Below are 26,219 nucleotides of genomic sequence, written 5' to 3'. Positions count from 1 at the left end.
AAATATTTTTTTAAAAAATTATAAAAGGTCCCACTTTATATTAGGTGGCCTAAACTACTATTTATTTATATAAAATAAGTACAGTGCAGTTATTGTGCTCATATTGTATTGCGAAACACTTTTTCTGCTATTCGGGTTAGGAACAGGTTCGGTGGTTTTGGGTTTAAGAGTGGGTTCAGGTGGATTAGGGATGAGTCACAGTGTAATTATAAATATAGTTACAGTAAGTAACATATGTAATTTGCAGGTATTTTAAAAATAAAAGTCCAATGTAAAAACATGTACGTACACAATAAGTGCATTGTATCAAATTGAATTTGAATGTAAGTACATAGTAGTTAAAGTCACCTAATATAAAGTGTGACCTGATAAAATTCTAAACTATTTTAATAAATAAATAAATAAATAAAATAATAAAATTATTTACAGTCAAGGGTGTAATTTTGGTTTGAACATTGAGTGTGGGGGGGGGGGGGGTAATGGTGTCCTGGGTCATGCTTCCTCATGAGGTTTATTTTTTTGTTTATTTATTTATTTGGGCACTTATAGGCTATAGTTAGACAGGATGTTTTAATTCAGCGTGCCATGTGAAGTTAACTGAACATGTTCTTATGTTGATATTGATATAATTCTTCAGTTGATCAGGCTCTCAATGATTTAATCTGTGTCATCTCTGTGAATATGTGAAGGCCAGGTTTTTCCATCACTCAGGGGACCTGGCTACACCTTTCCTACCATACACCTGATGGATACTGACTGTAAAATGGCAATCATAGTTCGAGGGCTCAGTGTGGTGACAGAAGATGGAACAGATGTGTGTCAGTGCAGCAGCCTTTGATGAATCCTTCATAACAGCCTTGTGGATGTATTTTGCTTTCAACATTGCATATCCACCACACCTGAGAAAGACACTGACTTTCCTTCAGAGGCACATTGTCAACATCAGAAGATGGAGACAAGCACTGTCAGTAACTTTACTCTGAATGATTTGCCTCTTGTATTAGATCCTCATGTCTTGACTGTACCATTACCCAAAGTGCACTTGAAGGACATCCACTCTTGTGAAGTTAACTTAACATGTTGGAGTGGTACATGCACATTAACCAAATAGCTTGCTCTATTCTTTTTCTATTCTATCTGTTTTCTTTTTCTTTTTTATATTATTTAAAAGCCCTTGCTACTTGTACTGTGTTTAAGCTAACTGAGACTTGTTATAGCTCTTATATGTCATTGCTCTTTTTGTTGTTTTTGATTGCTTCAACTCTGACCTCATTTGTAAGTCGATTTGAATTAAAACATCTGCTAAAAATTAATAAATGTAAATATTAGTATAACCTGGTATAGTTGAGTGCCAGTCAACTTTTTTGTGATTCCATTCTTTTAGAAACCATGCACAGGAAGCATATGTACTTTTGGTACTCAGTGAAGAGTCAGTAGTACAGTTGTATTATAATATAACGGAGAAGGGTCTGGCTGCAGACTCACTCTCAGACACTTGCGCTTCGTTTTTTATTGGATATTTTATTCTACTTATTGGTTACTTGTTTGAATCTCTCAACATTTGTTTAGAAGGGCATCTTCACAGCTTTCTATTCAGACAAAGACTTTGCTGGATTCTGTTCTGACTGCTACTACAGAATCTATCTATCTATCTATCTATCTATCTATCTATCTATCTATCTATCTATCTATCTATCTATCTATCTATCTATCTATCTATCTATCTGTCTGTCTGTCTGTCTGTCTGTCTGTCTGTCTGTCTATCCATCCATCCACCCACCCACCCACCCATCTATCTATCTATCTATCTATCTATCTTTTTACTTGAATTGGTGACTGAAACTGAAAGCTAAATAAATGTTTTAGTGGATAAAGCGGTGTCTGTTTGCAAGGTTACTAAACTCTTCTGACAAATTTTTAAATGTATTAGTTTTTTAATTTTTACTCATTTTTCGCGCGACTAATCGTGTTAAGAGACGTTTGTATTCTCAAAAATAACTGTAATCTGTTTTTGATTATTGATAAACTAAGACCTAAACGTGCGGTGGTGATTACGTCAGTAAGCCGTTTTGAAGATACTTTCGAGAGTAATTTAAAACATTATTATTTATACATCATTTACGCTGTTTTTACATTGGATGAATTTCAATTGGTTTTATAGGATTATGTGTTTAATGTATCGCTTTCTATTAATCTATAGGCCAATAGCGATTAAGAGTATGGCTCGCTTCAGACTTGTATGATGTCTATGGGCGGAACAGCCAGTTTTCGCTAAACCTTTTGCCACGCCTCCTACCTTTCTTTCCACCAATGAGAAACCTTTCGACACGACCAGCTTTGCTATTTGGACAATTTGAAAAGAGACCGCGAAAGACCGATCAGAAAGCAGCTAGCAGTAATTCACGATAATTAAAAAAAAAAAAAAAGAAGAAACACAAACAAGGGATAATTAATCGGAATCTGCTGTCATATCATCTTTGTGAAAAATGCTTCGGTTTATTTTGATCTCAGTGTCGTCTTTACTCGCTAATGGTAAGACTTTTCATGTTACTATCTGGAGTAGTCAATCGTTAAAACTAATAATGATCGATACTTTTGAGTTTTAGAAGCTTTTATCCAAACATCTCATACGTGCTCGATAATATTGCATTATAAATGTTTAAATATTTTAAATAAGTTCTGAAGGTGAATATATGTGTAATGTACGTTATCAGAGACGTATTCCCACACTCTGCCCTATGTTTTAAGGAAGAATTTGATTTATAATGGCTAGATTTGATTTATATTGGCTATGACTTCCACGTGCCTCGTAGATATGCTGCATTGCCAATGCATCTTTAATTAATAAAAGACATGAAACATTTATAGTATCGTAGCCTATTGTATGTTATTTAATGAACTTAAAATGTTCTCGTAGTTTCCAAGTTTCAAACTATCCGTGTCTTACACATAGACTGTAAAAACAGGTCTTACATCGACGGTTCCCTTCAAACTGACATTTCAAATGATTAATCAAACTGTATTTCCCTTGTGTTACGAGCTATGAGCCTGTCAAAAACGCCCCCTAGTATAGTCCCGCCTCTCTCACATTGATTGACAGCTTGTAGACGTTGGAAATTCAAATTCAAAAGGAATTGCGATTCCATTTGAGTTTTGGCAGGTTACATGCATGACGCAGAGAGAGGCAAAGGGCAGATGTGGCAATTAATATTGCTATTTAAATATGACAGGCTCATAATTCGTAAGACATAGGAAATACAGTTGCAAATGGACTTTGATTTTTCAACTGAAATGTGGCAGTGACTGTGCATTCGGGAAAGAGCAAATGCAAACGTTAATGCAAGATTTGCAATTGCATTTTAATTATGTCACCCTTAATGCACCCACATGTGGAAAACGCAATTGAACACAATTAGATTTTTTTTTTAAGTCCTGAATATTCTTCCATACTATGTTTAATGAGTGAATGTGTAAATCAATTACGTTATTCTGCTGTTTGCATGTGTTACATTATGAATCCAGAATAAAGGTGCTTCAAGCAAGAACAGATGCCTAACCCTGCTCCTCGTGATCGACTGTCCGGCAAAGTTCAGCTCCAACTCTAATCAAACACATCTGGAGCAACTATTGGAGGTCTTTAGGATCACTTAAAAATTAAAGACAGGGGTGTTTGATTAGGGTTGGAGCTAAACTTTGCAGGACTCGCGATCAGGAGCAGGGGCATCCCTGTCTTAGAAGAAACATTTTTGGTTCCACAAAGAACCATTCAGTCAAAGTTTTTTTTTTTTTAAAAAGAACCATCTCTTTCTTACCTTTTTATAATCTGAAGAACCCTCTTTCACCAGAAAGAACCTTTTGTGAAACTGAAAGATTCTTCAGATGTTAAAGGTTCTTTATAGAACTATTCAGACAAAAGGTTCTTCTATGATATCATGAAACACCTTTATTTTTAAGAGTGTATTTCTTTGCTCGCAATCTTTATGATCTGTAGAAAATCGTTTTCAAAGCACTTTACTGTTGTATAACATTATTTGACTTATAATGAACTTTTAATTTCTTCAGTTGCATCTGGAGCTGGTGCAGATATAGAGTCAGTGTCTGTGATGGAGGGAGATTCAGTCACACTATACACCAATGTTAAAACAACCCAACAAGAAGATATAAAATGGTATTTTTATGACACTCGCATCGCTCAAATCACTGGAGATCTCAGTTATAACTGTACAGATGTTGAGTGTAATGGAGGTACTGAGAGATTCAGAGACAGACTGAAGCTGGATCATCAGACTGGATCTCTGACCATCACAGACATCAACACCACTGACTCTGGACTTTATGAATTAAAGATCATCAGCATCAGAAAAAGCAGTGAAAAGACCTTCAAAGTTACTTTTCATGGTGAGTCATTTAATATATTTAATGATTGAGCACATTTAAAAGCTGACAATGAATGTGAATGAGGTGTTTTTTTGAATGAGTATTTAAAATAATGAAATAATTTATAACGTGTACAAAAGGGAAACATGTTGCACTTTAAAGAGCATGAATAAATCAATTTCAAATCCATAGTTCTTTGATGTTTTTGCATAAATATCCTTACAGTCATCGGTTGGTTTGTGTTTCAGGTGTTTCTGCTGAACGAGATGAGATGAAGAGAAAGTCAGTGAAGGAGGGAGAATCTGTCAAATTAGATCCTGGTGTAAAGAAAAACCCAAATGATTTGATGAAGTGGTATTTTAATGACATTTGCATCGCTGTTGTCAATGGAGATAAGCGTAAGATCTGTACAGATGATCATTGGGATGAGAAATTGAAGCTGGATCATCAGACTGGATCTCTGACCATCATGAACATGAGAAACACAGACTCTGGAGAATATACACTACAGATCATCAGCAGCAGATTCAGCATCATAAAGAGCTTTAGTGTTTATGTCACTGGTGAGTTAATGTAGATTAGGTCCCTTGAACAATTTCAAAATAGTTAAATGGGGTTTTGACTCCGTATCAAATGGATTGGTTAATTTCTGGAAACATTAAAACATTTCTGAAAGCTTCCACATTTCTAGAATGTTTCTGAAACTTACTGGAAAATGTCCGCCAGTTTGCAGCTTTAGTATTAAACTATGAATGAGATCGTCACCTTCATGTGAAGTGACACAACCAAGACAAGCTCTCCTCAAGACTAATGTTAAAATTAAAATTAGTCTGTTTTTTTTTTTGTGACCGCTCACAGTAATTTGATGCTGTTTAATCTGCTGCTCTTCAAAACCCTCCAGATCTCATCAGTTATGAGTTAAATCAATATCAGCTGACGACTAAAGCAGGAAAAGTGTACTTGGAAAGACACATGGATAAAAATAGTTGCTCTTTATCTGTTTCAGATTCAGGTCTGTCTTCAGCTGCTGTAGCAGGAATATGTGCAGCTGCTGGTGTCCTGCTGCTGATATCTCTTTATTTACTGCACTGTTCAGTAAGAAGAAAAGAAGAGTATCCAGTCTAGCAATGGTAAGTCTGATTTTGTTTTAATCCTTTTCTGCGAAACTGGTTCTTTCAGACAGTTTATGTAACCTTGTTCAAACAATGAATTCACCAGTTCATTTACGTCAATATTAGGAATGTACCAATCATGTTTTTTTCACTCCAGATTTGGGTAATTTACTGTCCTGATCATGTATGGACATGTATTTATAATGAATCCAATATACAGTGCAATGCATATACACTGTAAAGGCAAAAAGTAACTCATCTGATCTATTAAAGCATTATACAATGTAATCTACTCTAATTACGAGTGCTTGATTTTTGGAAACTGATTACGTAATTTAGATTATATGTGATCAGTTACTACCCAGCTCTGATTACACATGCAGCTGAATTAACAAGATGGAAATTGTGTTTAGAGAATTTTAATCGACAAAAGTAGTGTGTGTTTAATTGAGTGTGTTGTTGTTCACAGACACCAAGAAGCAGAACAATGATCAGGTAAGATACTGTGAGCACTGAATCAGTTTACCTACAATAAATCAGAATTAATGTCTGCAAGTTGGAAACATGTTTGTGTAATTTATGTGGTTTGATTAAGAAATCATTACATTGAAACACCAATAATAAATGATTCATCAGGACAGCACTGATCTTACTGTTTACTTCATAACAAACAATGGTGTGGATACATTTTATAGTAATATATTTATATTTACAAAAGCTTATTCAATTATATTATTTTCAGAATTATATTTAATATTTTATTTTATTATTATTAAAAAAAAAGTGCAAGGGTGCCAATATTTTTGACCACAACTGTATATTACTGAAGTACGGAGGATGACTGTGTAATTACAGTGTGTTTTCCTATTTTCTTACAGGCTGATGGTGTTAATGATTCATCTCCTGATCAGAATGACGTTGCACTGATGGATGATGCTCATGAGACGTCCATTAATCACCATTAATCACACTAATCTAGTGACAAACACTACCAATGACTTGTTCTCTAAACACATTGAGATCGAGCCTGATGCTGTCAATGAGATTTAACATTATTAATTATTTTGATACTTTCATGGATGAAGCGGCACTTTCATCTACCTGAATAAATCGTATAAAATGTCCTAAATTATTTAATCTGTGACCCAATGAATGTAATAGTATTAGTGAAATATGCTCATTATTTTAAGTTAATTGTCAAAAGTCTGTGATTTTGAGTAAGGCTTGTTTGTTATTGTTTGTTGTTGAGTTATTTTGTACAGTTAAAAGACTGTACACAGTTAAGACAGCTCAAATAGGAAAAAAAAACAAACATGTGACTGCACTAGCATTAGCAAAGCTACTGATTATTAAACAAAGCATCATGCCTCATAGTAATACATGCAGTTATTCATAACCATGAGCTCTACTCTTCTGTACAATGATAACAACAGAAACTTCATCATAACAGAAACTCTTTTATGAAGAAGCATAACTGAACATTAAATATTAATAGATTTTTTCCTTCTTTAACTATTATTATTATTATCAACATTTTCATTCAGTTCCTCATTTTAAGTCCCACATTTTCTTAAAAAAAAAAAAAAAAAAAAAAATTGGAAGACATAGGGCTGGACAATATGGCCAAAATTTTATATGAACACTATTTAAAAAAAGAAGCCTCATAAAAACCAATAATGTCCACAATAGTTGTCTGGACCTACAAACGTATTAAAAGTTAATTTACCAAGTTTATGAAACCTTATTTCAGATAAATGCTGATCTTTGGATCTTTCTGTTCATCAAAGAATCCTGAAAAAAATAAAAAAAATAAATAGAGAATAGAAAGTGCTCTGAGTTGCTGCAGAAAAAAAGAAAATCAAAAACAAAGGCATGTAGCTTGAGACAGGTTTATTGCAAATGCAAACTGAATCTCTGACAGCAGGAGGTGCTTTGAGCTCTGAAACACAAATTCTTTAATAAAATATACATACTATGTTTTTCTGCACAGTGCACTGAGAGTGTTTATTATGTTCCATGCCTTTATGCATTAATGATGTGGGTTGTGTTTGAATGATGAAATAGCAAATGAAACACCTAATCTCTGATATGTGCCAAAAAGAATCACAGGGAAACAATAACATATAGTCTTTGCAAGATTTTTATGAACTGCTGCTGATTAGTTTAGCTCACTGCCAAGTTTTATTTTTTAATGTAAATGTTTTAATTTTATTGTTTTTGTGTGTATGCACTTAGCATCTGATTTTGTATTTTTGAATATTTTTGTACATTTTATTATACAACTCAAAAAATGTGTGTTTCCTGCAATAAATGTCATTAAACATTTGATTGACTCATAACAGCTGGAGTGTGTGAGTTTGTATTCAGAAATAACTGAACTAACTTACTCTGAGTTATTAGAGGAATCACTGTGTGGCTCTGTTCAGTCTGCAATCAACTTACATCTTTAAAGAATTATTTTATCTGTCAGTTCCTGGTTTTGACACTAGAGGACATACCAGTGGTATATTATGCACTGCTTGTAGTACATTTTTTTATTTTTTATTTAACCTTTATTTTACCAGGTAGGCCGATTGAGAACAAATTCTCATTTACAACGGCGATCTGGCCAAGATAAGGGCGAAACATGTGCAAGACAACATAGTGTTACATAATAAATTCACAGAACACAGGAGTGCAAATTTATAAAATTACAGTAAAACACAAGAAGGCAATACCGGGTATCAAAAAACAGGATAAGATATATGTGTGTCTGTTAAGCAACATAATTAAGACATATTAGACATAGCGAAAATATTTTAAGATTAAAAAACAAATAAATAATTTTACTGAATATATAAGGTGTATCTTATTAAAAATCTATCTAACCGATATATCATTTAAGTGCATGGATTGTATGACCGCAATTATGGAAAGGAGCATTTAAAATATGTATATATATACTGGGGCGCTGTAAAGGGGGGGTAAACGATGACGATTCTCGGGGCCCATGACTAAGAGGGGGCCCAGAGAAGCCCCCAATAAAATTGTGGTGCTAAAAAAAAATATTTGATAGTAAAAATTATTAACTTTAAATTATTCTATTTGCGGTTTCCTGGTGTCAAAAAATGTATTTGTTTAGGAAACACAAACGTCCGTGGGCCCCTCTCCCCCTCTCGATTATCATAAAATGGTTTAGTCCGCCCAAATTGTATCCAGTAACCAAGGCAACACAATAGCGCCGGCAGATTCAACTTGACAGAGGATGTGAAAATGCCTGAAAAATCTGGAAGTCAAAAACGGAAAGAGAAAAAAATAAGAGAAGTGAAAGAGGCAAAGGGTCGACAGTATGTTACCCAACATTTCACAAGAAAAAAAGTGGGTTTGTAAGTAGGCCTAAATTGTTAGTGGACCGCCCGTGACAATGATCGTAACCTACGGCACTTTTCTGTGCGTACGCACGCTTTGTACATGAGGCCCTAGGTCTCTACGGTAGCATTTTTCGCTAAGTTGGCACGTTTCGATAGAGCAGGGTGCAGAGGGTGCACAGCTTTGCCTCACATGCAGCCGGTGTCGGCATCTTTGTACGAGGCGGCGCCCACTTTCAGCACCCTGCTGCGGTCCACGCTGTTGCACCTGTCTTGCAAGCAGTAACTTCATGAACTCGAACTATCAGCTGTTTGTGAGGTTTCAGTGCCTCTCTTGAAGATGATGTGGAGTTGTATTACTACACTGTCCCCTATATTGTCAAATACAGCATGATTCATCTCTGCCAACCATCTTCACATAATACTTTCACATTATCTGATCCAGACCGTCGGCAAAACTCAATTTAAACAGCGCAAAATCACTGCCTGTGGACGTTATAGATAGAAATTATTATATTTCTGTTTTTATTCACACAATAAGTATTTAAACTTGTTTTAATGAAAATTCGTGTAGTTTTAGGAAAAGTCAGGGAGCAGCAAGGCTTTGTGATTTATTTAGACAAAGTTACTGACTATGCAAATTTCAAAACGGTCAAAATGATGCCATGTTCATTCTAGTGTTAAAGATAATTACCATAAGTTTAAATGTTGCGGTTAAAATGAATGCTGGTGGCTGTTGGAATGTTAAAAGTGCATGATAAGGGAACTCAATTTTCTCAAACGCACTTCAGTGTTTCCGTTACATTTCAACTGTCATGTTAAAAATATCAGGTTAGATTAGATTAACTTTATTGTCATTGCCAGTGTACAGTACAAATATTCATACAAATATAAATATATGTGAATACCACTGATCTATATATATAGATCAGTGGTGAATACACTATATTACACATGTACAGCTATGCACAGTATATACATTATACAGTACTGAAGTAGTGCAGTATTACAGAGGACAAATTACAGGTGTGGATGGACATGGGATGGAGTTCAATTGTCTGATTGACTTAAATATATGAGAATGATAGTCAAAATACCATAAAAGAGCATGATTTTATGTAAATTAATATGAAAAAACTCTCAGCTGTGTTGGGGGCCCTGTCAAGATTCTTTTCATGGGGCCCAAAATCCTCAGCAGCGCCCCTGTATATATATATATATATCTGAGCAATAATAATAATACAAGAAACTCAGCAGGTATGACAGTAGTGCATGTGAAAAAAGTCCACTGTGCAATGCGGACATAGCATAAAGGAGAGAAGAATTGAAGACAATTAACAAGTACAAAGATTGGTCAGATGTTCAGAAAGGAGTAGTTTAAAAGCAACTGGTGATATGAGTGTTTCAAGTTTTAAGGTTTTTTGTAATCCATTCCAGTCATTGGCGGCTGCAAACTGGAAGGATTGGAATGTTGTGCAGACTTTCGGGGTGACTAAGGCAATATACCTACTAGATCGTAGACTGCGAGTAGGTACAGTAATAGTAACTAGACAACTTAAATACAGCGGGACTTTACCAAGCAAAGACTTGTAAATAAGTTGGTACCAATGAGTTAAACGCCGCATAGTTAATGACGGCCAACCAACTAATGCATAAAGCTCACAGTGGTGGGTGTTGTAAGGAGCATTTGTAACAAAACGTATGACACTATGATAGATCATGTCCAGTTTTTCAGCAGAAAATTTGTGGCAGTTCTATAAATAACATCACTAAAGTCAAACATTGGAATGATAGTTATTTTCACCAAAGCCAGTTTGGCAGCATAAGTAAAAGAGGCCCTGTTGCGGAAAAGAAATTTAAATGAAATGTTAGGCAATTTATAACAAATATTTGATGCTGTCTTTACAAATCCAAAACAACCGGTAATTAACCTTAATAACCCCAATACAATGAATATTATTTGACTGAGCAAACGGAAAAAAATTTGATGATTTCGTCTTTCCGTTCCTACAGTTCTTGACGCTAATTAGTGAAAGCATTGCAAATAAAGTCTAGTGGATTTGTGATTTACTCTTGATTTAATATTGAATGTCAAATTCAGAAATCAATTATAATATAAAGTAATAATGATAAATATCACAACAGTAAATCATATGGAGACTGTCCTCCTCTTAAAAACGACCTTGTGCAAGCAGCATATTACGACCTATTATTACGTTTTAAAATCAAGCGCCCTCTAGCGGCCGTATTACGACAGTCTCGTTTGTCGGGTGTGTCGTCATCAAATGACCTTTGACTGTCGTTACCATCGTTACCACCCAAAAAAAGGAGGCGTGACCCAACATCTTACCATGCGTTGTTGTCCAGGTTTGTAAACAATTTTATTTTATGGTTTATTTTTTGAGGTACTGTTCTGATTGTCTGCAATTAATGTCAAAGTAAGTGCAGTTTGACGTTTTCTTTACAAATATGTTGTGAATGCCAGTGAACGAATGTGTGGCAATCGCAACGAATCTGAAATGACCAGTGACCACAACACTTACCATATTTTTTTTTTTTTACCATGATAACTGTTTTACTGTGGTATTTGTAGTTAAAAATCATTAACCACAATGCCATGCCTTTAATACCTTTTTGTAATGTAATTGTGATTCAGTGTTTTTTTTTTTTTTTTCAGTTTTGCAGTTTCTTCATATCACATACATCTCCAGCTCCTACAACAACATTCAGTGTCCAGCAGCTCTTTATGATGCTCTCTCTCTCTCTCTCTCTCTCTCTCTCTTTCTCTCTCACTCTCTCTCTCTCTCTCTCTCTCTCATTTTCGTTTCCTATTTTTCTGAACTGTAATTCATAAATAAGTCACACATATTTTTCTTTCTTTCTCTTGTTCATCATGGCATATTTTCACAGCTCAGAATCAGATTTTGATCAGTTCTTGTATTAACAGGGAACTTGTACTCGAAGCTCAACTTGAAGAAGTTTCCAGTGAAGATGAAGTCCTTCAAAGGTTCGACACAGGTAATGTTGAAGATATGTAGTTATAACTGATTTACTTTAATTAATTTATCCTTACTTTATGTTAATAACCTTCCTTATAGTCCTTCCTTTCAAATATTTTGTTCACAGATCATTTCTAACACACTGTCTAAACATTCATGTATTAAAACAACAACAACAACTTGTTACTTTTTCTTTATTCCAGCTGAAAAGGAAGACCATGGGCCTGTCAAAACTTGTTTGTGGAGAGGGATGAATTTGACCATCTTGTGTGTTTACGGAGAAGACCAAAAGCTGCTAAGGCAGATATTTCCAGAGGTACGTCTGTGTTGATCTGAGCACCTCGACAGAACTTTACTGCAGTTACATTTTGCACCGAATTTTATGTTTTTTACTTTTTTAAATACCTCACGACCCCATCAGTACAAACCCTGTGCTATGTCAAAGTATTAATAATTCAAACAATTTCAGCAAATTCATATGATATTGTACAAGCGTACTCTCCAGCTTTTCCTCCTGCTGTCATTGACCATCGCCTCAGCTCTCATGCAGACTGTGTCAGGAAATGCTGTGTAACTTGTCATGTGACACATCAGGGGCCGGTTGCGTAAACATAGCTATTATGTTAAGACTGTGACCAACTAGCAGTTAACCAAGAGATAATCATATTTCTTAGTAAAATTGGACCAATCTATGTTTTTGTAACTGACTTTAAACAATTATGACAAGTCTAGAGTAAATCAAATTATATGGCTAACTTTTTTAAAGATTAGTTTAAGCAGTTTATGCAACCGGCCCCAGGTCTTTAATTTATTTGACCAAATTAGATCATTTAAAGGTGTTTACAACAAGAACAATAACTATAATGACTATTTTAGCATCGCTACCAACAAATTATAAAGTTCTGTTTATTATTATACACGCTGCAGTTATGTTGTCTTTAACCACTAGCCCGTTGCTAGGGGGAAGTCGTGGCTTAGTGCTTAGAAAGTTTGACTCGTAACCATAAAGTTGTGGGTTTGAGTCTCGGCCCGGCAATACGACTTTTTTTGCGCTGCCCCCAACTGCTCACCGGGCACCGTAACATAAATGATCCCCACTGCTCCGTGTGTGTGTGTTCACTGCTGTGTGTGTGCACTTTGGATGGGTTAAATGCAGAACAAGAATTCTAAGTATGGGTCACCATACTTGGCTGTATGTCACGTCACTTTCATTTGTGTATAATCGCAAATATGAGGCCCTTGTTTGAAAATAAATAACTGTAATCAACAAATCTATTGCTGAATCAGGTTTACCCCACAATGCAAATCCGTCATTTTAGTTTTATATTTAGTGGGTGAAAATAAATTCACCACAAGAACCCGGAAAAGCCTGTCATGAATGGCCGTATATGGACAAGTAAGGGTGTCGCTTCTGCTCAACTGGATTTTCATTGGCTTTGAAATCCACTTGGCACTCGAGGACTCGCTGTGACTGGACTTTCTTTTAGCCCAAATTAAAAAACGTTTAATGTTGCAAAGTAAATTTTGCTGTAATTATTACGTCAATAGTACCTTCAGTTAACAATGGTGCATTGCTATATTTTGTGAAATTACCTCTTTACCGAGATCCTAACCTTAAACCTGAACATAACTTAATTGAACTACAAAAAACAGCGCCATGACTTTCACTTTCCATCGATAGAATGGCTAAGGCTTATGGGCAATGTAGTTTAAAATGTTTAATAATGAAATTGTGAAAAATACTTCTTTTTTTAAACAAAGGGATATCTAAGCATGTTTATTGTGCAAAGTTATATGACATATGTGAGAGGCAGGCTGACATTTTTTATTTTACTAAGAGTACTTTTATAAACACATGTATAGCACTTTTCTATGAATGTTTGAAAGCTGTGCCAAACATTATTTAGTAAACATAGCATAATGAGTTGTCCTACCAATTTTCTTTTTGAAACTATAATCAGATTTTGATTTACAGCCATTTGGAATGTTAATTGTTTTGCTCTTCAAGGGGACTCTACTGGGCCCCTGGGGATGGAAGGGCAGGAAAAAAATGCACAGCTCTATTCTCATCATTGGCAACAAACTGTTGAGACACATTTTGTAGGTTGTCTTTTCAAAAGCATACCATTATGTAAGTTGGAAGTCATAGTTATCTTAGAATTAAGACACCAGAAAATCAACATAAGTGCCCATTTGGAAAGAGCTCAATTTATTTCATAAGATCAAGAGCAATAATACAGTGCTAATAGTAAACAAAGACAACAAATACATATTCTGACATTTCATCAGACAAGGCCAATGTGTCATTCAGTAAGACAATGTGTGACAGTGTGCAGTTTATGGTTCCATACAATTCATGCAATTTAAAGAATCATAATATAAAATACCTAATTCATAAATCTCTGTAAAGAATGTCTCATCTTTGTCCTGCTCAGGAGCTAGACATCAGTAATGTGCATGAACATCTTCATTATAATACAGAACAGGATTCATGTTGATCTTTCCTTGATTCATCACCTTCAGTTGTGCATGAAGTCCATGCAGTCTCTTCTAATGCAGCTCTTCATCTAACTGAATTTCATTAATATTACTAAATGTTCATGTCTTCATCAAAACAACCATGGTGATTATATGTGTTGTTTACAAAATTAAATGGTGTATCTACCAAAAAACCATCTCTAGTACAGAATATTCACCATACTTGATTATCCAACACCATACGCAATATTTTACTAGGATGCAGCATAAAGACAGATAAAGAAGCATATTAAGACAAATTATATTAAAGTGAAATAAAAATGGGTTACATTAAAACCATTTTATTTTAATCAGATGAAGAAACCCAGATGAAGGCATGGTGAAATGTCTTGAGCACCAAAGAATCACATCCAGTTTCCTTCTCATCATCAGAGCTCTCCTGGTTTTCTTCAAATCCATGTCTCTATCATGATCTTCTTCAATGTCATAAACAATTTGCAATTGTTATCCAGCACAACAATACAACTGATGAACAAGTCATGTGACCAATTCAAATCAAATCATTTTATTATCACAATACCATGAATGCAAGTATACAGGTGGTAAAATGCTTTTCTGCAAACTGCAGCATGACAAGTACTGAATATATTTGCAACACATATACAGTATCAAAAATATAAACCGTATACATAAGAGCTCAATACAGGTAGAAAATATAGTGCAATACTATACTATACAGAGAGAACAAAATGAAAACAATTAACAACAATCACTGTATACTGTAGATATACCTCTGCCCACTGCTCCGGGTGTGTGTTCACAGTGTGTGTGTGTTCACTGCTCTGTGTGTGTGCACTTCGGATGGGTTAAATGCAGAGCACAAATTCTGAGTATGGGTCACCATACTTGACTGTATGTCACGTCACTTTCACTTTCAGTACAGTATGAATTAGTGCAAACAGAATATCAGGTTGCAGAATAATAGTGAGTCAGAGTCCAGTCAGTGTAGCTGATAGAGTGCAGTGCACACAGTATGCTGGTGTGTGAGTGTGTGTGTGTGTGTGTGTGTGTGTTTGTGTGTGTGTGTGTGTGGTGTTACTGGTACGAGTTCAGTTCAGTCTGATCGCCTGTGGAAGGAACTTGTCTTGCAGTCTGCTGGTGCTGGTTCTGTGATAATGTCTGTCTGATGGTGATGTTGAGAGCAATCCATGGCTCGTGTGGCTGGAGTCTCTGACGGTCCTCAACAAAAGAAAAACCTTGCGTAGATGTCCTGGAGAGACAAAATCATTGTGTCAATTATATATTATTATTATTTAGAATTGTTGTAATGGACATACCATTGATTCCTGTTGAAGGTTGTTGGAGGTATGGGCTCTCAGTTGTGAAGTTTCTTTTATGGCCGTAACATCTGTGCAGTCACACAGCTGTTTGGGAATTCAGTCTTCACAGTTTCAGGCTGCAGCGCTGCATTTGGTGACCACTGACTCCTCCATCTCTGGCCTCAGACCCACTTCTCTTTAGTCTGGAGTGAAGACAAATGTTCTCAGTACCAGCTTTCCTTCTACTGCAGTCTTTCTGTACAAGTAGAAAATAATAAAAACAGTCATAACAAATCAGTTATGTATTGAAAACTCATAGTACATATGAAGACTTCAGATGCAAAGGCATCTAAGTTCCACCTGAAGTTTTCTTCTAAAATTCTTCTTAGAAGAACATTTCATACAGAACTTAAAGGCTTTTGCATCTGAAGTCTTCATATACAACACATCTCGTTCTTCATTTCTCCATCAACTGACTTCATCCTCCTTCAAAAACTGTAAGTCCATAAGAAAAATAGTTTTGGTGAATACAGGTGCAGGTGTCAGTACTCACCATATTCAGTCATTTTCTGCCCAAATTCCAGAAATGATGCCCTGATGATTTGTTCATTCTAGGACTTATAAAAAGATGTATATGTGAAAAATGATAATTGCTGACTTGAATAGAGATCAACATCATATGCTGTACTAATGCATTGCTTGAATACAAACACATCAATGGGAATGAGCACCTTTTCACTCTTTTCTGTTTGGGCACAATAGAGCCATGTTCATTCCTCATCCCCAACAGGACTGATGTTCTTTGTGTTTTTGCTCTTCAGCTGTAAAACAAAAATATGTCTATTAACCCCATGTTTAATTACTATTGCTTATTACATATGAATTAAGACAGATATAATTAAGTAAATTCACCAAAAGATTCAGGTTAGAGGATTAAATGAATATTGATTACAATTTTCTACAAACCTTTCTTGGAGAGGGCTGATCATGACAGGAACTTGCTGAGCCACACTAGTAGACATTCAGTTGACAAACCTGAAAGAGGCCATCATGCAACCATCCGCTCTGTTTGTACCTTACAACAGAGCAAGAGAGAATGTGTGAGTGAGTGGAGAGAGTAAAGGACTAAGATGAAGACAAACAAGCAAAGAAAGGCAAAATCTTGCGTTTGAGTTTAACAAAATGAGAGGGAAGAAAGCTGTATCTTCAAGCTATATTATTCTCAATTATTTTCTACACTATAACATGCAGCAGGATTGTTGTAAGCAGTTTAAAGACCTCTTCATACCAAGGATGAGTCCATACTTAATGACACAGAGGAACAACATCAGTGGAATATATTTTCCAGCTGATGAACATTAAACAGCCAATCAAAATGCACATTTCAAAAGCTTGATCATTTAAAGTGGCAGACATCAACGTCGCTGCAGTGTGTATATTAATAAACATAACTTTATCATTGGTTGATGTTGGTGTGGATGCTAAAATAGTTATTGTAGTTACTATTCTTGGTGTGAACAGCCTTAAATGATCTAATTTGGCCAAATTAACTGAAGATCTGATGTGTCACATGACAAGTTACACAGCATTTCCTGACTTGCTTTTAAACAGACGTGTTCAATTAAAATCAACATGGAAATAAAGGCAGACTGTGAGGTGCGGACAGATATCATGTATCAGATATCAGATATCAGATATCGGGTTAAGACGGTGCTAATAAAGAATACAGTGGACTCAATATAAACTTTAGGATATAACGCTCTGACTACTTAAAATGGACACAGTCTGCATGAGAGCTGAGGCGATGGTCAATGACAGCAGGAGGAAAAGCTGGAGAGTACGCTTGTACAATATCATATGAATTTGCTGAAATTGTTTGAATTATTAATACTTTGACATAGCACAGGGTTTGTACTGATGGGGTCGTGAGGTATTTAAAAAAGTAAAAAACATAAAATTCGGTGCAAAATGTAACTGCAGTAAAGTTCTGTCGAGGTGCTCAGATCAACACAGACGTACCTCTGGAAATATCTGTGTTCTAAATTCCCTATGTGTGTTTATAGTGGAAGGACTATTATTATGAATGTGTGCCGCTAGTTTATGTGAGTTCCGCTATTCCGGTTTCACTTTCATTTTCAATAGCCGATTGCTGCGCCATTTTCATCAGGTGTTAATGTGCGTGATTGAATAAAGACCACATTTAACACTTTGTGGCCATAACTTGTACAATATCCAGTCTAATTGGAGCAATGTTGTGCCATCTGCTGTGAACCCTAAAATACTTCAGATAAAGAGTTGAACAGTGCCCTGTCTCCTGTCACACTTCTTACCGGAGTCCCGTGGTGGATTAGCATCAACACCCCTACCGATCTATCAGTCCCGTTCATTTTGGTCCTTCGAGCCGGATGCTATATTCACTTCGGTGATATGGAGCAACAGAGCCTACTTCATTCCCCTGATACGACACACGGTGTTCGCACACAGGCGAGAGCACGTCAGCTTTCCACACGTCTGCAAGCTTATGATGTAGCTTTGCCGAAATCTCTCATACCAGACCCTGTTCTTCACGAAAGTTCATACCACCTACCAAGGATGGATTCTCCAGCAGCGCAGTTTGACCTCAGTGGACAGGCCGAGCCAGTCTCGACTGTGGAGCAGCTGCCCATGGGTGATCTATCGCTGGTGCAGTATGGAGAAGTGTCCGCTATGAGTCATCAGTTGGATGTTGAGAGATCTGTCGGTCATCTTAGCTCTTCAGTAGCTCCTCCAGGGTATCACAGCCCATCCGAGTGTGATTCATTCAGTAGTGGTGCTGCATCACCCATATTCCAGGTAGATGTACGAGCCCAAACTACTTCACCACCTGTAGTCAGACCAAAGGCTACTGCAGTCTCATCTGTCCCGCTTCCGCATTTAGGCCAGTCATTTCAAGCTCAGACAGCCCACATTGATATTTCTCAGCAGTCAGTTTTGTGGCACGTAACACAAGGCACCCTTCCTGCTGCATATGGTACTACTTCGACATATCGTGGTGCTCCCCCCTTATCTGTACCACATGTAACGCCACAGCAGGGGGTTCTGTTCAGCACAGTAGATTCTACATGTCAGCTTACCTCATCACTGCCACATACTGTTACTTCAGTGAAGCTGCCTTTGACCACTACAGCGTATAGGCCTTTAGTGCCCCCTGTATATCAGTTACAGGCTCACATGCCGAGCCAAGCCACACGGCAGTCGTTCGCTGTCTCTGACCCGTATCGCCCTCCTCTACAGACTGCTGGGTATCACCCTGCTCAGCCTCCCGTCCACACTCCTGTGCAGCCTGGGTATCCCCCTTCAGTGGTTCGCCAGCCACCACCTCCTTTTGCGGTTTACCAGCCTCTGCCAGTTACACCCCAGCTACAACCAGTTCCCATTCCAGCCTTGCCTAAGCTTGTGAACGATAGTGAGAGGGAGTTCACAGACCTGAAGATGGCCTTGGATAATCTTCTCAATCCTCACACCGAGCTTACAGAGCACTATAAATACAGGGTACTGATGGAGCAGTTGGTTCTTGAGGAAGCTAGGTTAATTGCCCAAGCATGCCGACATCATCCTGCGCCCTATATGGCAGCTATGATAGCATTGCAACGACAGTATGGCCAGCCTCATCAACTGGCACAGAGCGAGATCGCAGCCCTGCTGAACTCACCTGATATTAGAGTTGGTGATGCAAAGGCCTTTCAGAGTTTTGCACTCAATGTTGACTTACTAGTTGGTATGCTGATGTCACTCGAGGGGCCACAGGGGCGAGAGCTCTCTTGTACAGGGCATGTCGATAGATTACTCAGTAAGTTGCCCAAACACTACCGAGACAGCTTTATAGAGCATTTACAGTTACGAGGCCGATTGCACACTGACAGCCTAAATCCATATAACCTGCATGACCTTGCTGACTGGTTGAAGGTCAAGGCGGAAGCGCAGCGTTTATCTACCAAGATGGTGCAGCGCTACCAGACAGAGAGAGTACAGGTCTCACGTAAGGACCGCCAGTCTGTACCCAAGCCCCAGACTCGATCCACTGCAGTCTATCATGGAAGTGAACAGCCCATGGAAGCTAGCACAGGGCAGTCTGTCCATACCAATGCTGCTAATTCTCAGTCATCGGCCAGGAGACTGAAGCGTTTGTGTCTGTTCTGTAAGAGTCAGGAGCATTACCTGTCACAGTGTAGCAAAATCACTGAGTGCTCACCTGATCAGATTCTGAAGTGGATAAAGGATGGGAAAAGATGCTGGAAATGTGGACGCACAAGTCATAAATGGGAGGAATGTACTCTGAAGAAGCCCTGCAGGGATTGTGGTAATATACATCTCGGAGTGCTGCATTCCATTGCCCAGGATGGTCCTAGCAGTGTGCTGCTGACAACTTCTCACGAGCGTGCATATCTCACTTCTCCTAGTTTCACGGGTCGTGTGTACTTGAAAGTAATTCCAGTGCTTCTGTGGAGAGGCAAGAGGTCTATTTCAACTTACGCTATCTTGGATGATGGGGCTCAGCGGAGTATCATCCTTCCTGCAGCTGTCCAGCAACTTGGTATTGATGGAAGAGAAGAGATTATGGCCCTTCGTACCATCCGACATGACATCACAGAATTGAAGGGGCAGTCAATTGACTTGCTGCTTTCCCCACAGTCAAGGCCAGAGGAGAAGCACAGCCTTACAGGTATCTTCACCGCGCCTCTCCTCACGCTTACTGAGCAAACCTACCCCATCAAGAGGCTCCAGCGATGTTATCACCATCTCAGAGGGATCCCCATTCCATCTTTCGCTCGGGTCCAACCCTTAATTTTAATTGGGTCTGATTATCCTACATTAATTACCCCAAAGGAGCCCATCAGATTGGGCCCAGCGGGCGGACCAGTCGCTGTACGCACGCAGCTCGGTTGGGTCCTCCAGGGACCAGATGGATTGCTCCCACATCAGATACCTTCATCTCAGTGTTTGTTCACTTCTCTTACACCACTGCGAGATCCTGTCTATCAGCATGTTGAACGACTCTGGCAGCTTGATGTCCTTCCATCTCGCAGCGAGAAAGTGATAACTCGGCCTAAACATGATCAGATGGCTGCAGACATGTTGGAGACCAAGACGCGACGAGTAGAAGTTGACGGAGTCTGGCGTTACGCTACTCCACTCCTTCGTGCGCCAAACGCTCCACCGCTGAAGGGGACTATGGAATCCGTTTTGTCCAGCCTCAGGAACACTGAGAAACACCTGAGTAGAGACCCTGAGAGGGCTAAGGTGTACGAAGCTGAAATACAGAAGCTCCTTGATTCAGGGTATGTTATCAGGGTACCATCAGAAGGCCAGCATGTAGACGAGGAGTCGTGGTTCATACCACACCACCTCGTGCAGCATAATGACAAATACAGGTTGGTCTTCAATTGTTCCTTTGTCTACCAAGGTGTGTCTCTGAACCAACAGTTGCTTCCAGGTCCTACCCTCGGTGCCTCACTGCTAGGAGTACTTGTGCGGTTCCGGCAGTACGCGGTCGCCATCAGTGGGGATATACGTGGTATGTTCCACCAAGTGAGACTCCTACCGGAGGATAGACCCCTTCTGAGGTTCATTTGGAGGAACATGCGCAGAAAGGACCCGCCAGACATCTATGAATGGCAAGTCTTGCCTTTCGGGACGACCTGCAGCCCCTGCTGCGCCACCTTCGCGCTGCAGATGCACGTTCGCTGCCAGCAGTTCGGGAATGAGGAAGTATTGCAGTCCATAGAGCGGAGCTTCTACGTGGACAACTGCCTACAGAGCCTTCCCACTGATGAGGAAGCCAAGCGACTAATTGACAAGATGAGGCCTCTCTTAGCCTCCGGGGGCTTTGAAATCAGACAGTGGGCCACTAATATCCCTTCTGTTGTCCAGCACCTCCCATCTAAGGCTCGTTCAGAGAGCATCGAATTGTGGTTACGGCAAAATCATTCAGACCCATTGAAGCCGGCTCTTGGCTTAATGTGGCACTGCCTAGAAGACAGCCTGGGTTACAGGCATCGTACACTAGCAGAGGATCATCCGACCATGAGGTATATTTATAAGGTCTTGGCAACGCAATATGACCCTCTAGGATTCTCCATTCCTTTCACCACCCGTGCCAAGGTTCTCGTTCAGAGACTCTGGAACAAACCGAGAGATTGGGATGATCCGAATCTTCCTGCAGACCTGCTGGAGAAGTGGACCGTATGGGAGAAGGAGCTGCCTGATCTCTATAAGCTCACGCTTCCAAGGTGCTATCTTCCTGCTGACTTTGATGTGGAGAAATCAAAATTAAGCCTTCATGTGTTTGGCGATGCATCCGAGGTTGCCTATGGGTCGGTGGCTTATCTCCGTGCAGAGCAACACGGTAAGATCCACACTACCTTTGTCATGGCTCGCTCTAGGGTAGCCCCCAAGCGTCAACTGTCGATGCCACGTCTCGAGCTGTGTGCAGCATTGACTAGCGCTCAGCTTGCACAGTTTCTCAAACAGGAGCTAACTATTGCCATAGAGACAGTGACATTATGGACTGACTCGACTACAGTACTGACCTGGATCCAGTCTGAGTCCTGTAGATACAAAGTGTTCGTCGGGACAAGAGTGGCAGAAATACAAGAGTTGACTGAGCTCCACTCTTGGCGATACGTTGACTCCTCAAATAACCCGGCGGACGATATTACCAGAGGGAGAACGCTCAAGGAGCTGGCTAACTCTGACATGTGGAGTCGAGGCCCAGGATTCCTCCGTGAACCGCCAGATCATTGGCCAGTCAAGCCCCTTGCAGAGGCCCGAGAGGATACCTCAGAAACAAGGAAAGCTGTTTTCTGTGGATTAGTCACAGACGATCGAAATCCAGACATGCCTGATGCATCTCAATATACTTCTTGGAGTGCCTTAGTCGACGCGACCTACCGGTCCCTCCATGGGGCGGCAACCCAAGATACTAGTAAAGCATCCTTAGAATACAGGCGTGCAGAAGCTCTTATCTTGAGTCAATGTCAGGAGGAGTCTTTCCCAGAGGAATTCAAGGCCTTAAAATCAGGGAACCAGGTGCCCACAGCCAGCCGTCTGAACACGCTTGCACCCGAGTTCGACCCTGAGTTCTGTCTAATTCGTGTGGGAGGTAGGCTACGCCGATTGGATGGCTTCAGCAAAACCGAGATACACCCAGTGGTTCTAGATCCCCATCATCAGGTGACAAAACTCATCGTTAAGCACTTTGATAAGCGTCTACTCCATCCAGGACCTGATAGGGTCTTCGCAGAGCTACGTCGCCATTTCTGGATCCTGAGGGGCAGGCAAGCCATCAAACGACACCAGAGAGAGTGCGTAGAATGTCAGAAGTGGAGAGCTAAGCCAACTCTACCTATTATGTCTGACTTACCCTCAGCTCGCCTACGATTGTACCAACCCCCCTTCTTCTCTACTGGAGTCGACTGCTTCGGGCCATTCATGGTTAAGATTGGCCGTAGGACGGAGAAGCGATGGGGCGTCATCTTCAAGTGCCTGACAACCAGATGCATTCACCTTGACCTGCTCAGCAGCATCGACACTGATGCATTCTTACTGGCATTAAGGCGCTTCATAGCACGCAGAGGAATCCCATCTGAGATCATATCAGATCAGGGTACTAACTTCCGGGGAGCCGAGACCGAACTGAGAGAAGCTTTCAAGGAGATGGAGCCCAGACTGCAGGAGCAGCTGGCTAGTTATCAGATCACTTTTAGGATGAATCCTCCCGCTGCACCCCACTTCGGAGGCGCATGGGAAAGGGAGATCCGATCTGTAAAGTCTGCACTGCGAGTAGTCATTGGGAGTCAGTCTGTGCCTGAGGATGTCCTACAGACTGTACTGATCGAAGTAGAGGGTATCCTGAACAGCAAGCCCTTGGGATACGTTTCATCCGACGTGGCAGACTTGGATCCAATAACCCCAAATATGCTTCTCATGGGGCGGCGAGATGCCTCGCTTCCCCAGGTGGTCTACACCCCTGAGCCCTTGTCCAAGCGTCGCTGGCGTCATTCCCAGACTATCATCGATCATTTCTGGTCTTACTTTACACGACACTACCTACCGGGTCTCCAGACTCGCCAGAAATGGCAGCGGGTAACTCAAGATCTAGCTGAGAACACGGTGGTCATGATAATCGACCCGCAGCTTCCCAGAGCCCAATGGCCAATTGGTCGGGTTGTCAAACTGATACCCAGTGCTGATGGACACGTCAGGTCAGCTCAAGTACAGGTCAATGATCGCCTATACCTACGACCTGTGGCCAAACTTGTCAGACTTCCGGCACTTCCGGACGGAGGTGAAGCGGACTCCAATGACTAGGGAATTTATCATTAGACATATTAGCTATGCTAATCTGGGGGCGGCTGTTCTAAATTCCCTATGTGTGTTTATAGTGGAAGGACTATTATTATGAATGTGTGCCGCTAGTTTATGTGAGTTCCGCTATTCCGGTTTCACTTTCATTTTCAATAGCCGATTGCTGCGCCATTTTCATCAGGTGTTAATGTGCGTGATTGAATAAAGACCACATTTAACACTTTGTGGCCATAACTTGTACAATATCCAGTCTAATTGGAGCAATGTTGTGCCATCTGCTGTGAACCCTAAAATACTTCAGATAAAGAGTTGAACAGTGCCCTGTCTCCTGTCACACTTCTTACCGGAGTCCCGTGGTGGATTAGCATCAACACCCCTACCGATCTATCAGTCCCGTTCAATCTGCCTTAGCAGCTTTTGGTCTTCTCCGTAAACACACAAGATGGTCAAATTCATCCCTCTCCACAAACAAGGTTTGACAGGCCCATGGTCTTCCTTTTCAGCTGGAATAAAGAAAAAGTAACAAGTTGTTGTTGTTGTTTTAATACATGAATGTTTAGACAGTGTGTTAGAAATGATCTGTGAACAAAATATTTGAAAGGAAGGACTATAAGGAAGGTTATTAACATAAAGTAAGGATAAATTAATTAAAGTAAATCAGTTATAACTACATATCTTCAACATTACCTGTGTCGAACCTTTGAAGGACTTCATCTTCACTGGAAACTTCTTCAAGTTGAGCTTCGAGTACAAGTTCCCTGTTAATACAAGAACTGATCAAAATCTGATTCTGAGCTGTGAAAATATGCCATGATGAACAAGAGAAAGAAAGAAAAATATGTGTGACTTATTTATGAATTACAGTTCAGAAAAATAGGAAACGAAAATGAGAGAGAGAGAGAGAGAGAGAGAGTGAGAGAGAAAGAGAGAGAGAGAGAGAGAGAGAGAGAGAGCATCATAAAGAGCTGCTGGACACTGAATGTTGTTGTAGGAGCTGGAGATGTATGTGATATGAAGAAACTGCAAAACTGAAAAGAAAAAAAACACTGAATCACAATTACATTACAAAAAGGTATTAAAGGCATGGCAAATGTGTTACTTAACTAAAGAGTACACAATAAGCACAGTTACTGTGGTGAAAAGCATGGTAACGTGTTTATACTACAAATACCAAAGTAAAACTACAGTTATGACGGGAGATACATTGAGTTGTGGTTACTGAGGTTTTATAACACGTGACATGGTTCAGCGACATGTTACTATGGTAAAAACATGGTAAATGCGCGACTTTTACATGACCTCTTTCCACCACAGGCGAATTTCAAACGAATATCACAATGAAAACTAACTTTATAAAGCTGCAGATTTCGATTAAATGATTTGAACGTCAAACTGGTTTAATAGGACATACAGTGTCCAGTATCGATTTGAAAATAAAAACTCATATTATTCATAAACGATCGACTACTTTATGAGACGGGAGAAAACCTTACCTGTACATGTCTCGAAGTCATCTAAAATCCATATCATCAAAATCCACGAAGATCTGGGAGAGTTTAAATCAAACAATTCAAAACGCAAATAGCAAACATGTTAAAATAAACCCACAATGCATTTAGGCGAAAGTTCATTTATCATACCTCCTGTTGCCAATAGGGGCGCTAATTTAGAGAACGCTCGTGTGGGTCGTATTTATGGATAGTGACAAACGACCCATACGGTCGTATGAGTTGGAGGACTTGTTGTATTTTAAACGTATGTGAGATCAAGAATAGTTAGAATAAAAAGTAAGAATTTTGTAACAAAACAAAAAAAAATTCACAATCACACAGGAAGAAGGAGGCGGAAACCGGTGGACATTCATATAAAACTTTAATAATAAAATAACCACAAAACACAAATAAAGCCCAGGCCTGGTCCTCTCTCGTCCTTCACTGTGGTCGTTCCTCTTTTGTATCCTTCTGATCTCCTCCGTGGGACTCGAGAGCGGTGAGTGGAGCAGGTGTCGTTCATTTCCAAATCACTCCACCGGCCTCGCTCCATTCCCACGGCTTTCGGCCCCGCCCCACTCATCACATAATTAATGTCTGTTTTTGCTAGAGCCGATAAATCCAGGAGGGCAGGGTTTCATATTTTATTGAAGCGCTGCCATTGGCTAGCGGACCCCCACCTGCTGTTAGCATTCCATTGACTCCAATTCATTTTGGCTTTTAGTTCACTTTGACAGCGAATAACTTTACA

The 26,219-nt window shown here is 39.4% G+C and overlaps 1 protein-coding gene and 3 long non-coding RNA genes across 7 annotated transcripts in view; 2 read left to right on the top strand and 2 right to left on the bottom strand.

The window, feature by feature from the left end:
* The first annotated feature begins 2,353 nt into the window (after window positions 1-2,353).
* Window positions 2,354-26,219, top strand: part of LOC127987191 (dentin sialophosphoprotein) — a 221,890-nt gene continuing 198,024 nt past the window's right edge. The window contains exons 1-2 of the mRNA XM_052589443.1: window positions 2,354-2,532; window positions 4,063-4,245. Coding sequence (XP_052445403.1) covers window positions 2,487-2,532; window positions 4,063-4,245 — 229 coding nt within the window. The 5' untranslated portion in view covers window positions 2,354-2,486. The remainder of the gene's footprint in view (window positions 2,533-4,062; window positions 4,246-26,219) is intronic.
* LOC127987270 (uncharacterized) lies at window positions 9,669-10,042 on the bottom strand. Its single transcript, XR_008161148.1, has 2 exons — window positions 9,781-10,042; window positions 9,669-9,746 (listed from the first exon to the last, which is right to left on the bottom strand). It is a non-coding gene; the product is annotated as an uncharacterized LOC127987270 (long non-coding RNA).
* On the top strand, window positions 11,028-12,410 carry LOC127987247 (uncharacterized). The gene is made up of 3 exons (XR_008161125.1): window positions 11,028-11,203; window positions 11,514-11,854; window positions 12,039-12,410. It is a non-coding gene; the product is annotated as an uncharacterized LOC127987247 (long non-coding RNA).
* Window positions 14,012-25,726, bottom strand: LOC127987239 (uncharacterized). 4 transcript variants are annotated; one of them, XR_008161107.1, is made up of 8 exons: window positions 25,619-25,713; window positions 25,472-25,524; window positions 24,666-25,006; window positions 16,599-16,707; window positions 16,364-16,453; window positions 16,186-16,249; window positions 15,651-15,888; window positions 14,012-15,583 (listed from the first exon to the last, which is right to left on the bottom strand). It is a non-coding gene; the product is annotated as an uncharacterized LOC127987239 (long non-coding RNA). The 4 variants fall into 4 exon arrangements; XR_008161106.1 differs by having other exon boundaries at window positions 25,472-25,726; XR_008161108.1 differs by lacking the exon at window positions 25,619-25,713 and having other exon boundaries at window positions 24,666-24,736; window positions 25,472-25,486.

The sequence above is a fragment of the Carassius gibelio genome, chromosome B22 (genome assembly GCF_023724105.1).
Source record: "Carassius gibelio isolate Cgi1373 ecotype wild population from Czech Republic chromosome B22, carGib1.2-hapl.c, whole genome shotgun sequence".
In the NCBI taxonomy this organism is placed as follows: domain Eukaryota; kingdom Metazoa; phylum Chordata; class Actinopteri; order Cypriniformes; family Cyprinidae; genus Carassius; species Carassius gibelio.
Note: the sequence above shows the minus strand (reverse complement) of the source record. Positions and strands in the feature narration are given on the sequence as shown.